This window comes from Dunckerocampus dactyliophorus, chromosome 17 (assembly GCF_027744805.1).
Source record: "Dunckerocampus dactyliophorus isolate RoL2022-P2 chromosome 17, RoL_Ddac_1.1, whole genome shotgun sequence".
Taxonomy (NCBI): Eukaryota; Metazoa; Chordata; class Actinopteri; order Syngnathiformes; family Syngnathidae; genus Dunckerocampus; species Dunckerocampus dactyliophorus.
The window spans coordinates 7,157,498-7,171,485 of record NC_072835.1 but is presented as its reverse complement, the minus strand read 5'-3'; the positions used below and the strand labels follow the sequence as shown (position 1 = coordinate 7,171,485).

Below are 13,988 nucleotides of genomic sequence, written 5' to 3'. Positions count from 1 at the left end.
AAAGTCATAATATTACGAAAAGAAAATTTACAAAGATAATTTAAGAATAAAGTTAAAAATTAAAAAAACTAACAGCAAAAATGGAAAAAAGAGTGAAGCTCATATTAACAACTTTTTACCTATGTCACAAAGTTGAGGTGCAGTTTTTTCTATCTATACTTAACTATGCTTTATACTATACTACGCTTAACAAAATATCACAGTGGCCCTTGCATCCTGTCATTTTTCACTCTGTGACCAATGGTGGAAAAGGTTTGGACACCCCGGGGGACATTTATGGTCTGCGGCTGTTTTTTTTTCTTATTTCTCGGCACATCCTAAACACATGATTAAATAAGGAAAGAAAAAATAGCATACAGATGAAACATTAAAGAAAAAAATATGTTTTTTGTGTGTTTTTTTTTAAGGCATAATATTATGACAAACAAGCAAAACAAAGAATAACGTTTCTATTTTTGGAAAATTAGGTTGAGTAACAGTTATGTCATGATAATAATGTCAAAATATTACATTAATAAAACATATACGTCATAATCCATCCATCCTTCCATCTTCTACCACTAGGGTCGTGGGGTTATGCTGGAGCCTATCTCAGCTAACTTTCGAGAGGTGAGGTACACCCTGGACTGGTTGCCAGCCAATCGCAGGGCACATATAGACAAACAACCATTCAGGCTCACATTCATACCTATGGACAATTTAGAGTCGCCAATTAACCTAACATGCATGTTTTTGGATGTTGGAGGAAACTGGAGTACGCGGCGAAAACCCACGCACGCACGGGAAAACATGCAAACTCCACACAGAGATGCCGAAACGGAGATTTGAACCCAGGTCTTCCCATGTTGTGGCCAACATGATAACTACTAGGCCACCATGCGTACATTATACTAGTAAGAAAAATGTACAAGAAGAAAGACGAAATATTTGTGAAAACAATAAAAAAGTTAAAATGAGCAAAAAGGTGTAAGGAGAAAAAGTTCACACTAATAATATGTTTTGCCACTGACAACACAGAACGGAGATGCAGGCTGTTTTTGTCTTTAAATATAAAAAAAACTTTGTATTTCTACATGGGTTTTACATTTTCTTAACGTAAAAGTGGCCTTTGCATCCTTTCATTTTTCAGTATGTTGCCCGCGGTGGAAGAACTTTAGCCACATCGGAATCTAAAGTATCTGAAGCGTGAATTTTGTGTATCATTGCACCACTAACATTTCTATATGCATATACTTATACCAATTAACAAGCTACCTCTTTTTCACAATGTGGTGGTTTGTCTGTTGGGCTTGTTTTCAGAGAAGGGGTTGCTTGTTTCTGCCGTGAGAGCTAGCAACAGTGATCGGTTTGTTGTGTTTGTGCCTTAAGAAGGAAGCGAAGGAATGTCACAAAGTCATCAAATTCTCTGCACACCAAACGCTGTAAATTATGTGGAAGGCTAAATGACATTACCCAGCCATACGCACCCCACCAACGTTAAAGAACAGCCCTGTTTTTGTCTTGTAGGTAGGAGGAGTATTGCATACAGCCGGCATGGGAGCAAAGCTTTTGGCCTGCAGGCCACGATGGGTTGCAAGATTTAGCCAGGTGGCTCTGCTGGATGCAGTGTTGGTGTGAGTAAATGAATAAATGATAAATACCATGGACATGGATAATGTATCATAGTGTTTTCTTGTGTGAAAAATGTTGACAAACTCACAGTTTTGAGTTGAAGGCCTGTGTCTATGACATAGCGGATGCCTGGCACGGAGAAAGAAGCTTCCGCCAGGGCATCAGTGAGGATAACTTTTCTCTTCGGACCTTCTACTCCCATCGCCGAGCTGCCCGTTTCTTCTGGGGTGTCACTCTGCCTGGATATAGACGCTTCGGTGTTGGACTCGTACACTCTTTGGGTCAACCCACCCAGCCCGGCGTGAAGGGGGAGAATCTTGAGAGAACCCAAATGAGGACTCAGAGCCACGGCCTCTGCCTCCAGCTGGGCAACACACTCCTCTACTTCCTACATAAACACAATATTAAGCAGCAATGTTATCTTTGTAAAAGTGAAATATTTCATTAAGCTTTTGTATTACAGTATATCCCTGCCTTTTGCAGGGGTTACACATCAGGACCATCACCTAATGACAAAAAACAAAGTAATTGTAGCGTCCATAAAAATATACATTTTTAAAATGTTTTGAAACGTACACGAGTAGAGGCAAAATTTTTTCTCATATTTTCAATATAAACCAAAAACCATAAAGGTTCCACTGTACAAGAAAAGACTTAAAATGGAAGTAGCTACAAGACTGTACAGCACAGGCTTTGCTCAGTGATGAGCGGATGTAAAAGCATATGAAGCAAAAGTTGCACCTGTGCACTGGCAAGAAACACCATCATATCTCCTTCCTCTCCTCTTCCATGCAGATCCAGAACCATGTGACAGGCAGCAGTCACAGGTTCCTTCCCAGGTGAAAGCTCTCTGTACATCGTCTCCACTTTCTTCGGGTTTGTAACGTCCCTCTCCTCTTCAGTCGCACTTTGCTTTTCCTGCCCATTTGTAGTGGGCTTGGAGAGGAGGCTGTCCACGGACAGGAGAGGGACGGAGGGTCCCAAGAAGGAGGCGAGCCGAGGAGCAAGACTCAGGTGAGCGAGGAGAACCACACGGAAGTTGTCTGGCCTCTGGCGGCAGACGTCACACAGCAGGCCGAGCAGCACATCAGTTGCCACCGTGCGCTCCTGGAGCTCATCCACGACGACAACACCGTACTGATGCAGCAAGGGGTCTGACATCATTTCCTCCAGCAGCAGCGTGTCACTCACAAACCTGAGGAGAAGATACCAAAGTCAACTTCAACATCATTGGCAGCGTCCCTGAAAATACAACGCAGGCTGTGCCTCTATTCACGCACGTACAAACTTACATTAAGTCAGGGCTGTCCAAACATATTCCACCAAGGGCCACTTTCATATTTTAGATGTGCTAAAAAGTTATATATACTGTATGTTTCAAGAAAAAAAAAATGCATTTCAGCTTTGTGATTTCAGTGAAAAAGCCTATTCCCCTTTTTTTCCATCCATCCATCTTCTACGCCACTTATCCTCATTTGGATCGCAGGGTTATGCTGGAGACTTCGGGTGAGAGGCGGGGTACACCCTGGACTGGTCACCAGCCAATCACAGGGCACATATACTGTAGACAAACAACCATTCACACTCACATTCATACCAATGGACAATTTTGAGTCTCCAATTAACCTAACATGCATGTTTTTGAAATGTGGGAGGAAACCGGAGTACCCGGAGAAAACCCACGCACGCACGGGGAGAACATGCAAACTCCACACAGAGATGCCCAACGGAGATTCCAACCTAGATCTTCCCAATTTCCTGACTGTGTGGCCAACATGATAACCACTAGGCCACCTTTTTTCCATTTTCCAAATATTTCAACTTTCTTCTTAATCTTCATCAATTTTCTTTTCTTAATATTATTTATTCTAGGGCTGTCAAATGATTAAAAATTGTAATCAGATTAATCACGGTTCTCAAATTAATTAACCATGATTAATCACCATGTCACACTATGTTACCTTATATTACCTAATCATATTACTTTATGCATTTTCAACTAGCAAAGAAAACATTTGGAATACAGGAAGTGAACAAATATTTTGCAATTGATGTGAAATGGATTACAGTGGATTTTTCCATTTCTGCTGTTTTGTTGTTTTGGTTTTTTTCCCAGCTATTTCAACTTTCTTCTTGTAAATTTTCTTCTTGAAATTATGACTTTATTCCCATAATATTTTGACTTTCTCATTCTCATAACATTCTAACTTCTTCTGCAACGTAATTTCCCCAAAATTATTAGCTGTTTTATTTGTTTCTCATAATATGACTTAAACTTTAATTAAAAATTAACATTACTATTAATTAAAAATACTTAAAATTACTACCACTTTTTCTTGGTAGATATTCACTTCTTTCTCTTAATATTTTGATATTTTATAAAATTCTATTTTTGTTGTTAAATTTGATTTTTCGAATGTGCCACGGGCCAATAAAAACAACAACAACCGCGGGCCACACTTTGGACATTTTGTATTAAAGCATTCAACTTGACACACAGCTTTATAAATGACAACAGAATTTTAGTTGCCATTTGCTGCAGGGGTTTATGTCTGGATAAACATATTTTGCACTTAGTCCACATCGTGTATTGACCGCAGAAAGTACTCAGAATGTAACAGAAAGTAACAGAATGCAATGCTTCTCTGCCAACGTCAGAGGTCGCAACAGCTCCTTTAATATTTCTATGAGACAAAAAAATGAGCACCTCTTAAAAATCTTCCTAAATATCATTCCTAGGGAAATGTCTCATGAACTGGCAGGTGAAAGGTTAAAAAGATCCTGACACATTTACTTGTTCAATGATTTGAGAGTGCAGTGAAAAAGGCATTACAGGCATCACATTACTGCTAGACTGCTGGGATACATTTACTGCCACCTTGGCAGAACTTGAGCAAAGTTCAGGGAACAAAGAACAAGGTGTGGCGGCAACAACAACAAAAAGGATCATGTGACATTATCATACAAAACTGGTGACATCCAATGATGTGACCTATATTGGTTCCATTAAACAAGACAACACATACAGCTGATAAGGATTTTCAAAAGTGTGGCTCGCAGCTCTTTTTCTTACTGGCACATCGTAAAAACGCAAAAAAAAAAAAAAAAAACACAACAAAAATGGGTAAAACGAGGAGAACAAGTTGAAATGTTGATGCTAAGGACATGTCCGCACCAATACGGATATTTTAAAAAGCCATTTTTTTCTTTGTGTTTTCAAGCTATGCAAACATAGCTTTTTGGCTTTAAAAACTGATCTTTTGAAAAACTTCGGTCAGGGTGGAGACTTTCAAAAATGCCATTTTTGTGTGGACAGGTAAAACAGAGCTTTTTGGTTTGTGTAATCAAAAATGTGCAACATGATCTCATGCTCTTAAAGTGCTCATGACAACAAAACACTATTTTCATCCATCCATCCATCCATCCATCTATCCATCCATCCATCCATCCATCCATTCATCTTTTACCACTTATCCCAGGCCTGGCCGTAGGGACAGCAGCCTAAGCAAGGAAGCCCAGACTTCCCACTCCCCGGCTACTTCGTCCAGCTCCTCCTGGCGGATCCTGAGGCGTTCCCAGGCCAGTTGAGAGACTAAGTCTCTCCAACATGTCCTGGGTCTTCCCTAAGGCGTCCTACCAGTCAAACATACCCTGCACACCTCCCCAGGAAGGCATCTGGGAGGCATCCTGACCAGATGCCCGAGCCACCTCATTTGGCTCCTCTCAGTGCGGAGGAGCAGAGGTTCTACTCCAAGTTTCCCTGGATGACATTGCTTCTCACCTTATCGCTAAGGGCCACCCTACGAAGAAAACTAATTTCGGCTGCTTGCACCTGCGATCTTGTCCTGTCGGTCACTACCCAAAACTCATGACAATAGGTGAGGGTAGGAACGTAGATCGACCGGTAAAGTGAGAGCTTTGCCTTTTGGCTCAGCTTCCTCTTCACCACAATGGACCGATGGAGAGTCCGCATCACTGCAGACGCCACACCAATTTGCCTGTCGATCTCACGTTCCATCCTTCACTCATTCACCTCGAGGTACTCGAACTCCTCCATCTTGTTATTTTCACAGTGAAAAATAACATTGAAAGGCATATTTCTTGTGTTAGATGTGTGCTTGAGTGTTAAAATATTTACCATTTATTACACTTTTCGTCACTGAAACCAGTCTCCGCAAAGAAATTGGAGGAGCAGGAGGAAGTGATGTTTCTCCGAGAACCCTCCCACCCACAAATGCCTAGGGATTTTATTGGATTTTATATTGTTGTGGTGCCGTTTTGGTTGAATTTCTATTGTTTGTTATACATATTTTTTTATATTACGCCTGCTTATTGTGTGGCAGGCTTTTGCTGAAACAGCAGATGGAGTTAGGTTGTTCACTTTTCTTTGGTATTGCTTTGGGCACATTTTGAGGACAATTGTTTTGATACGGCACTGCAGATAAAGGAAAGTTTGGGACTGAATGTATATTACCAGAGGGTGCTTCTACTATCAGCTGTCCTGACTGGCTGTTCCTCAACTAAGCGTGCAAGGTGTCTGAGGCAGTGAGGAGTCAATCAACACTGTTTGTCCAAAACACGTCACACATAGACAAAAAGGAACGTTTGATTTGCCCTAGCACACCTACAGCACAGTACGGGTGATCTTGCCTCATTGGAATGTTCTGAAAAATCGATAAATCGGTTATCAGAGCTATTTCTATCGGATTTATCGGTATGACGTCAAAATTCCTCACATCGGACTGATATTTAATAGTAATAATAATAATAATAATAACATAGTGGCACAATTGGATTATTATACGGCCATTATCCATTGTCCTGACCTGAGCAAGGTGTCGGGTGTACAACTGTCATCATGAGCCACCCTGTAGCCCACCTCCAGACCCAGGCTGAGGTCCATCTCATCCGCCACACGAAGAGCCAGACTCACCGCTGCCACTGAATGGGGCTGGGAACAGCACACCTGGCCCTGACAAAACTCATAGGACAAAGCATACTCCACACACCACTGTGGCACCTGGAGGCAGAACATGAGCATGAGGAGAAGACAGAGAGAAGTCATCAAGAGGAGGAAGAAGAAATACAACACTAAACATTGGGATCTGATAAGCTCTTATGTAAAACCGCTTGTTACGGATTGAAAACTAGTAGTTCAGGTAGTATTGCTACAGACAGGCCGTGTCACTTCTGGCATGACGCTTGGGGGACCCCCAATTCAATGCTAATTATCTTCTCACAATGTTTGGCAGATTCATGCAAATAACGGTTGGATTGTTTTACTGATTATTCTTTGTATGCCATGTTGTTTATGTAAAAGAGCGTAACGATCACTCCTCACCACATCTTACCACCTATCCATCCATCCATCTTCTATGCCGTATACCCTCACTAACATCTTGTTTTAAATAAATCCACCACACACACCCATCCATCTATACCTTTGGCCACTCTAAACCAGTAAATTCCAGGTGGCATCTCACCCACCCGAGACCCTCTTTTTTACACTAGTATGCATGCAGTTATAATATAATACAAACAACAGGATTTTTGAGCAAGGCCCGAAAAACTGTGCTGACCATGCATCAGCCAACACTGTTTTTTGACGCACTAACATAAGGGAGAATGTTTTAAAATAGCTACTACATAACATATGAGTCAGTGAACATTACACTGGCCTTGCACATGTCCTGATGTATGTGCATTCATGAAGGGACAACTGAGGACATACTCTTCCAAAAAAAAACCAATTATCTAATCATAATAGGCCACACAGTGGCCTAGTGGTTAGCATGTTGGCCCCACAGTCAAGAGATCAGGAAGATGTGGGTTTGAATCTCCGTTTGGACATCTCTGTGTGGTGTTTGCATGTTGTTCTTGTGCGTGCGTGGGTTTTCTCCGGTTACTCCGGTTTCCTCCCACATTCCAAAAACATGCATGTTAGGTTAATTGGCGACATCTAAATTGTCCATAGTTGACTGTGAATGATTGTTTGTCTGTATGTGCCCTGTGATTGACTGGCGACTGACTGGCAGAGTCCAGGGTGTACCCTGCCTCTCGCCCGAAGTCAGCTGGGATAGGCTCCAGCTGGGATAGGCTCCGGCATACACCCGCAACCCTAGTGAGGATAAGCAGCATAGAAGATGGATGGATAATCATGACAATTAATAAAATATAGCAAATTAAGAAGTTTTATTGTGTGATTATTATGGATTATGTTTTTTAAGTGTGCAAGAATAGGGGTTACATGACTTCAGGTCAAATGTCTGAAGGGGTTCCGGATTGTGAAAGGTTCACGAAACACTGGACTAGACACTATATTTGCTAAACACGGCGGATCACCACAAACACACCATCTCCACCATGAAGTGGGTGGTGGCAACATCATGTTGTGGGGAAGTTTAATAGATAGATATGATACTGTATATGATAAAATGGCTAAATGAAGTAAAATACTAATGCAAGGCATTCAGAAGACACATTCAAAGATGTTGTGATGATATGTAGTATTCTACACTGGTCACTAGGCGTCAGTATGTTAATTAATTAATTAATGTTACTGTAATGTTTGGTGAGACAGCTCTAGACTTGATCACCGGAACAAAAGGCTTTTATTGTAGGTTTGAATGATTTCACAGCAGACACAATAATCCCTAACACAGGCTACTGTTGTGGCTGTAAACCAGCCCAAGCTAAAACTCAACTCTGAACCCCCGATGTCACTTCCTGTTCAACCTCCCATTCAGATGTCCTAGCACCGGAACACATCTACAGCAACACAAACGAGCACTGTCTTATTTATGTCTTATTTGCTGTTATTACCGTATGTCTACTATATTGGGTAATATGAGTGTAAAGGTGACTATAGGGGTGTTATTTCATATCTAGAGGGCTCTAATAATGTTTAAAACATATTTAAAAGGTCATAAACAGGTTTTCTGTGATCTAACTATGAAACAATTCCATTTAGAAATAAAAAAAATCACACTTTGCGGAAATTTACTTATCACAGTCAGGTCTGGAACCAACTTTAAGCGCAATAAACGAGGGATTGCTGTCCATTATTTCACTCAGTCCTGTTACCCTAACACAGTTACATTATCTCCTATTGGAAAAATTGCTCAGACCTTTTGGAACTAATTAAGAACAAAAGGTACCAGCGCAAATATTTGATTTATTTACCTGGGTGCTTTTTCCAGCTCCACTCGGTGCACTGATCAGCACCATGTTGTGGCCCTCCAGGTGCTCCAGTAGATTCTGCCTGAGCGCCCATATCGGAAGTCGTTGCCTCTCCTGCAGCAGGGTGTAGTAGCGTGAGGAAAAAGGCAGGCCATCATAAGGGTTCACTTCTAGGTCTCCCAGACCGTCCTCGTCCTCGCCTCCTTCACTTCCCTGGACTCCGTTCTTGTCTGCGTCCCCAGATAAGAGGGAAGACATGGACAAAGAGTCCATTGTGGCTGAAAGTCCAGACTCAGGACAGGGCAGGGTGCTGCAGGACTTTTCTGCTGGTGATGACATCACCAGCAGGTGGGAATCAGGATTCGACCAGCGAGAGGGTGGTTCACACAGGGGCTCGAGTTTACCTGCAGAAAGAATTCATAAAAAACAATTCCTAAACTCTGACATAAATTGCTCACTTCACTGAAGACACAGTCAGGGCCTGATCTACTAAGATCCCAAATAAGCAGTGCTAAGTTACGTGAGCAAAGTATAAATGTCATATACTATCAGTGGGCGTGTTGCGGGTGATCTACTACTTGTATGATCGCTTGCAGATAGAAGTACAAAAGTGGTTGTGATTGTGTCTGGTAGAGGTTGTGAGCGAAGAGTAAAGGAAAAATGAGCTTTGAAGCCATGGAGTTGGAGGTCTAGGTGGAGGATGCAAATAAACACACTGGTGAATTCCAGCAGAGACATCACATCATCATCATAGTAATGCTATATAGTATAGGGATGGGTACATGTCACATTTGAACCCATATGGTACTGATACCCTGTACCTGGGAACTACTTAAGATTCAAGATTCAAGAGTTTTATTGTCATATGCATAGTAAAACAGGTAGTTCTGCTATGTAATGAAATTCTTGTTCTGTTCATTCTCCCAAAAAAAGAAAGAAAACACAACAAAATGAATATGAAAATAAGAAACATTAATACCAATAAATTAAGCAACAAGAACAGAAGAGACATGAATACCAATGAATAAATAAATAAAGTGCTATGAGTGTGTGCGTGTGTTGCGTGTGGCGTGTGTGAGTGCTTTGTTGAGAAGCCTGATGGCCTGTGGGTAAAAGCTGTTTGCCAGCCTTGTGGTCCTGGACTTCAAACTCCTGTAGCGTCTGCCTGACGGTAGGAGTGTGAATAATGAGTGTTGTGGATGTGTGCTATCCTTGATGAGGTTGTTTGTTCTTCGCAGGACTCAAGATTTATAAATGTCTTGTAGTGAGGGGAGGGCTGCCCCAACAATGTTCTGTGAGGTCTTCATCACCCACTGGAGTGCCTTCCTATCACGTGTTGTACAGTTACCGTACCAAACAGTGATGGAGGCGGTAAGGACACTTTCGATAGGGCATCTATAGAAGCAATTGAGGATTTTGGTGGACATGCAAAAATTCCTCAGTGTTCTCAGGAAGTACAGTCTCTTTTGGGACTTCTTGATAACTTTTTGGGTGTTGTGAGACCAGGTGAGGTCCTCGCTGATGTATGTGCCAAGGAACTTGAAGATTTTCACCCTAGCCACTTCAGTCTCATCAATTACATAACCAACACGCTTATGTCATCCACACAAAGGTGATGTTTAGTTGAAGATTGCGAGAGAAAATGACAAGGCGACGAAAGGGAAGAATAGGAGAAATTAGACTAGTTTATTACGATGGTGTGCCCTTAAGATTAATGTGACTTCATACGGGGTTTATTTCATCTACACAAATCTACACAAAGACAGCGCTGTGAGTTAAAAAGATGGAAAACATAAAACATTTTCGCTCACTTATCAGTAGCTGGTCATTTCTAGCAGACGATTCTGTGTAATTGAACAAGGAAGTGTGTGTCTCACTCTCCTGGTTGATTGATAAAATATACTACTGTGCTCCGCTACAGTAGGTGTATTTATTTTAAATTGAACACTGCAAAAACTCAAAATATTGCAAAAAATATTAGGCTTATTTCTAGTCAGCTGGGCTAAGTTTAGGGTTCATAAATTACAGCTACCAACATAATGTAATACGTCATTTAGTCTTAGTAATGTCAATAAAGTAATTATTATTTCGCTCCTTTTCCAGTAAATCATTACAGTCCCAGATGCATACATTACCGACAAAGCACCATTATGTAGTCCCAAGCAAACAGCTGAGCTAACAAATAGCATTTTCAACATGATAGTTCAATACATGCACTCACTGAGCATGGTGGATAAATACAGTTTGTTCCTATGCACAATGTGAATTAAAGAAATAAAACTGTTAATTGTCTAAAAAAATGAAACCAATTGGTCGTTCATTCAGTGAAATGTCTTATTTTCTCTTGTGTTTTATTATTGCTCTTTAGCCAAGCAAAATGTTTATCTGATTACTCAATTATTTGAAGGGTTTGTCAGTAGAATACCCAAATACTAAAATATTCAATAGCTGCAACCATCGTGTAAAAAAAAATCCCATCATATCCCCAAGCATGTTGTAAGTAGGGTTTTATTTTCCATGTTAACAGAATCTAGTGTTAAAAGCGGAATCTTGCAAAAATTTTAATAATGTGAATGAAACGATGTCATCATGAGGAGAAAAAATGTTTGTGTGGGGAACTATTTCCCCAGCGGACTGCTCAACCGTGGCGTAATCTCATCATAAACACTATCCCGCCCCCTCCTGAACCAAACATGTTGAAACGGCGACCTGAAACACCAGCAAAAGTTGAGGAAAAACTCCCCTTACGGAACGTGAATGGAAGCTAGCAGGGTTGGCTTAGTTTAGCAGAGCATGCTAGTGCGGCTGTGTGTGTGCGACTCAGGCTGTATGAGTGTGTTTACGCTGTGTTGTGTTTTAATGCTCGTTAATGTAACCAAGCATTTTACGATGCCCACTGACGTGCAAATTCTGAGTGAAACAAGGACAAGAGGCACATTTATTCTTGCACCCAGCTCATCTTAACAGTCAACAAACATTCTCAACACACACAACACACTTACGGCCTTCAGAATAATAGCGCTGTTTGCAACATCCTGTTTAATTGTGTAAACAAAATAAGGGCGTCTCCCTTAACCACAAGCACGGGCATTACAGTTTGTTGAGGATTTAGTAGCAATGTGTGCAGAGGCTCACATCCCATTAGAAAAGTTAGCCAAGCTCCGTCCCTTTCTGAAATACTGGGAAAAATTGCCCAATGATGTATTGCATCAGTAAATGCAAGGTTTTTTTGCATTTAATTAAGGTACATTTTATTTACTGTCACAAAAGTACAAACAATATGCTGGAAAGCAAAGTGGAAAGGGTAAAAAAACAGAATTCTAAAAATTTATAAATGGAAAAACTTGGGCATGAACCAAAAAAATAATTGTTACAGTGTTTACAAAAAAAAACAACACAGGGAATACTTGTAAGTCCTAGACCACAGAAGGGCTTTAAATTTGTATGACAGCCAGTAGTAGTTTTTGCCTTTGCTTACTTATTTTGCACAATTTATTTTACTCAAACTAGATTAGAAATTAGATTATATTATTTTGTTGATATTGTTACATCTGACAGAAGAAAAAATGTTCAGCCAGGTGGTAGGAACAAAGTGTCGTGCTTTTATTTTGAAGGCCTGATTTTACCGGCTAAAAGATGCGACCGATGTTGCCTGAGTGTTGCCTTTGCTTGGTATCGGTCTGACACTAAAATTGGCATGTATCACCACCACCAGTTTGGACAACGATCACCGAGGGAAGCTTTAAATGCTCAACCCAAGCCCAGCAAGAGAGTCGGAAGTGGTGACGTCACCGTTTAATCAAGAGTACATTACTGGGTCATCATCTGTGTGCGTTTCACTCTCCACAACAATAATGGGAATTTCAAACATCATCAGACAGAACTCTTGTAAACTGCTTTCGATGAACACTACGTGCACTACATACCATTTTATTCAAGCGGAAACCTCAACGTAGGAAAAAGTTTATTTGCATTCGGACAGCTGTGGCCAACGAAGCCACCAAAATACAAACGTGTCTTGCTGGCCTTTGTCCCAAAAACTAACGACTGCCACCTCGTCTTTGACTGCCCCATCCGAAGCAAAGTGTCATCCAGTCACACACGGACACATATGGAGCAACGCTACAATATTTAGGTGAAGTAAAATCATTTCCGACCTGTTTAACATCTCGCTTGATGTCAGGAAGTCCAAACTGCGTCCGTAACAGCGGTTCAACGCCGTTGAGTCGCTTCACTTGACTTCGTACAATAAGCCACTTTCTCCGAGTCAGGGCAACTCGATAAAAACGAGGCAAGGTGAAAAAAGGCCAACAGCTGATCACAGTCACTTAACATTAATCCTCGCCCAGCCAGGTTCCTTCCTGACAGCTGACGATGACAGCAAGGCGGGGAAGATGTTGCCTGGTTGGTCTAGCAGGTAAGCGCCATGTTTGCTGTCTTGTGCTGTCAAATCCCGGGTTGCGTTCACTGATCCTCGGAAAAAGCTAAGACGAACATGCGCAATCCCCTTAAGCAAAAGGTATTTTATTTGGTGGAATTTTTAAATTAAAACGAACCTGTTTTATTTCACAGGCAGAATTTAGTCTGATATAAGACAAAAGTTTATTCAAGATTCTTATTCGTATAAATACAATCAGTAAAATACCCCGTTCACGTGCTCACGAGGCTGTGTGTACATATCAGGGTGTCCTTTAATTTTGGCTATATAATATACACATATATTTTATAACATTAATAATTAAGATCAACTTTTTTGTATATTGTATGCTTAATATATGTCATATAATATGCACAGTACAACCCTGATCAAAAGAGAAAAAGCATTTATTATACATAATAAAAAAATGCTTAATTTTATATACAGATATACAATATAAATGAGTATAATATAAATGTTTTCTTTTTAATGTAATGTATAATTTCACTATATATTTGAATGTTTCTTAAATGTGTATGAATATATCCAAACATGTTTGATTTAATTAATAATTCATGAATACATAATTATTTTTAAAAATTAAACTAAAAATTGAAACATTAGGACAAAAATATTTGAAAAATATACAATATAAATCAAATAATGTATTACAATTCATGTAATTAAACATAAATATGTATCTATTATATTATGTATTATCATATATTGAATATTTAAAAAATCTTTTATTGAATAATTAATGTATTTTGTCTATGTCGCC

The 13,988-nt window shown here is 40.2% G+C and overlaps 1 protein-coding gene across 1 annotated transcript in view; it reads right to left on the bottom strand.

Moving 5' to 3' along the window:
• Positions 1-13,252, bottom strand: part of dqx1 (DEAQ box RNA-dependent ATPase 1) — a 29,388-nt gene extending 16,136 nt beyond the window's left edge. The window contains exons 1-5 of the mRNA XM_054757477.1: positions 12,948-13,252; positions 8,794-9,194; positions 6,438-6,631; positions 2,353-2,806; positions 1,700-1,999 (exon numbers count right to left, since the gene is read on the bottom strand). Of these exons, the coding sequence (XP_054613452.1) occupies positions 1,700-1,999; positions 2,353-2,806; positions 6,438-6,631; positions 8,794-9,129 (1,284 nt within the window). The 5' untranslated portion in view covers positions 9,130-9,194; positions 12,948-13,252. The remainder of the gene's footprint in view (positions 1-1,699; positions 2,000-2,352; positions 2,807-6,437; positions 6,632-8,793; positions 9,195-12,947) is intronic.
• Between the last annotated feature and the right edge of the window lie 736 nt (positions 13,253-13,988).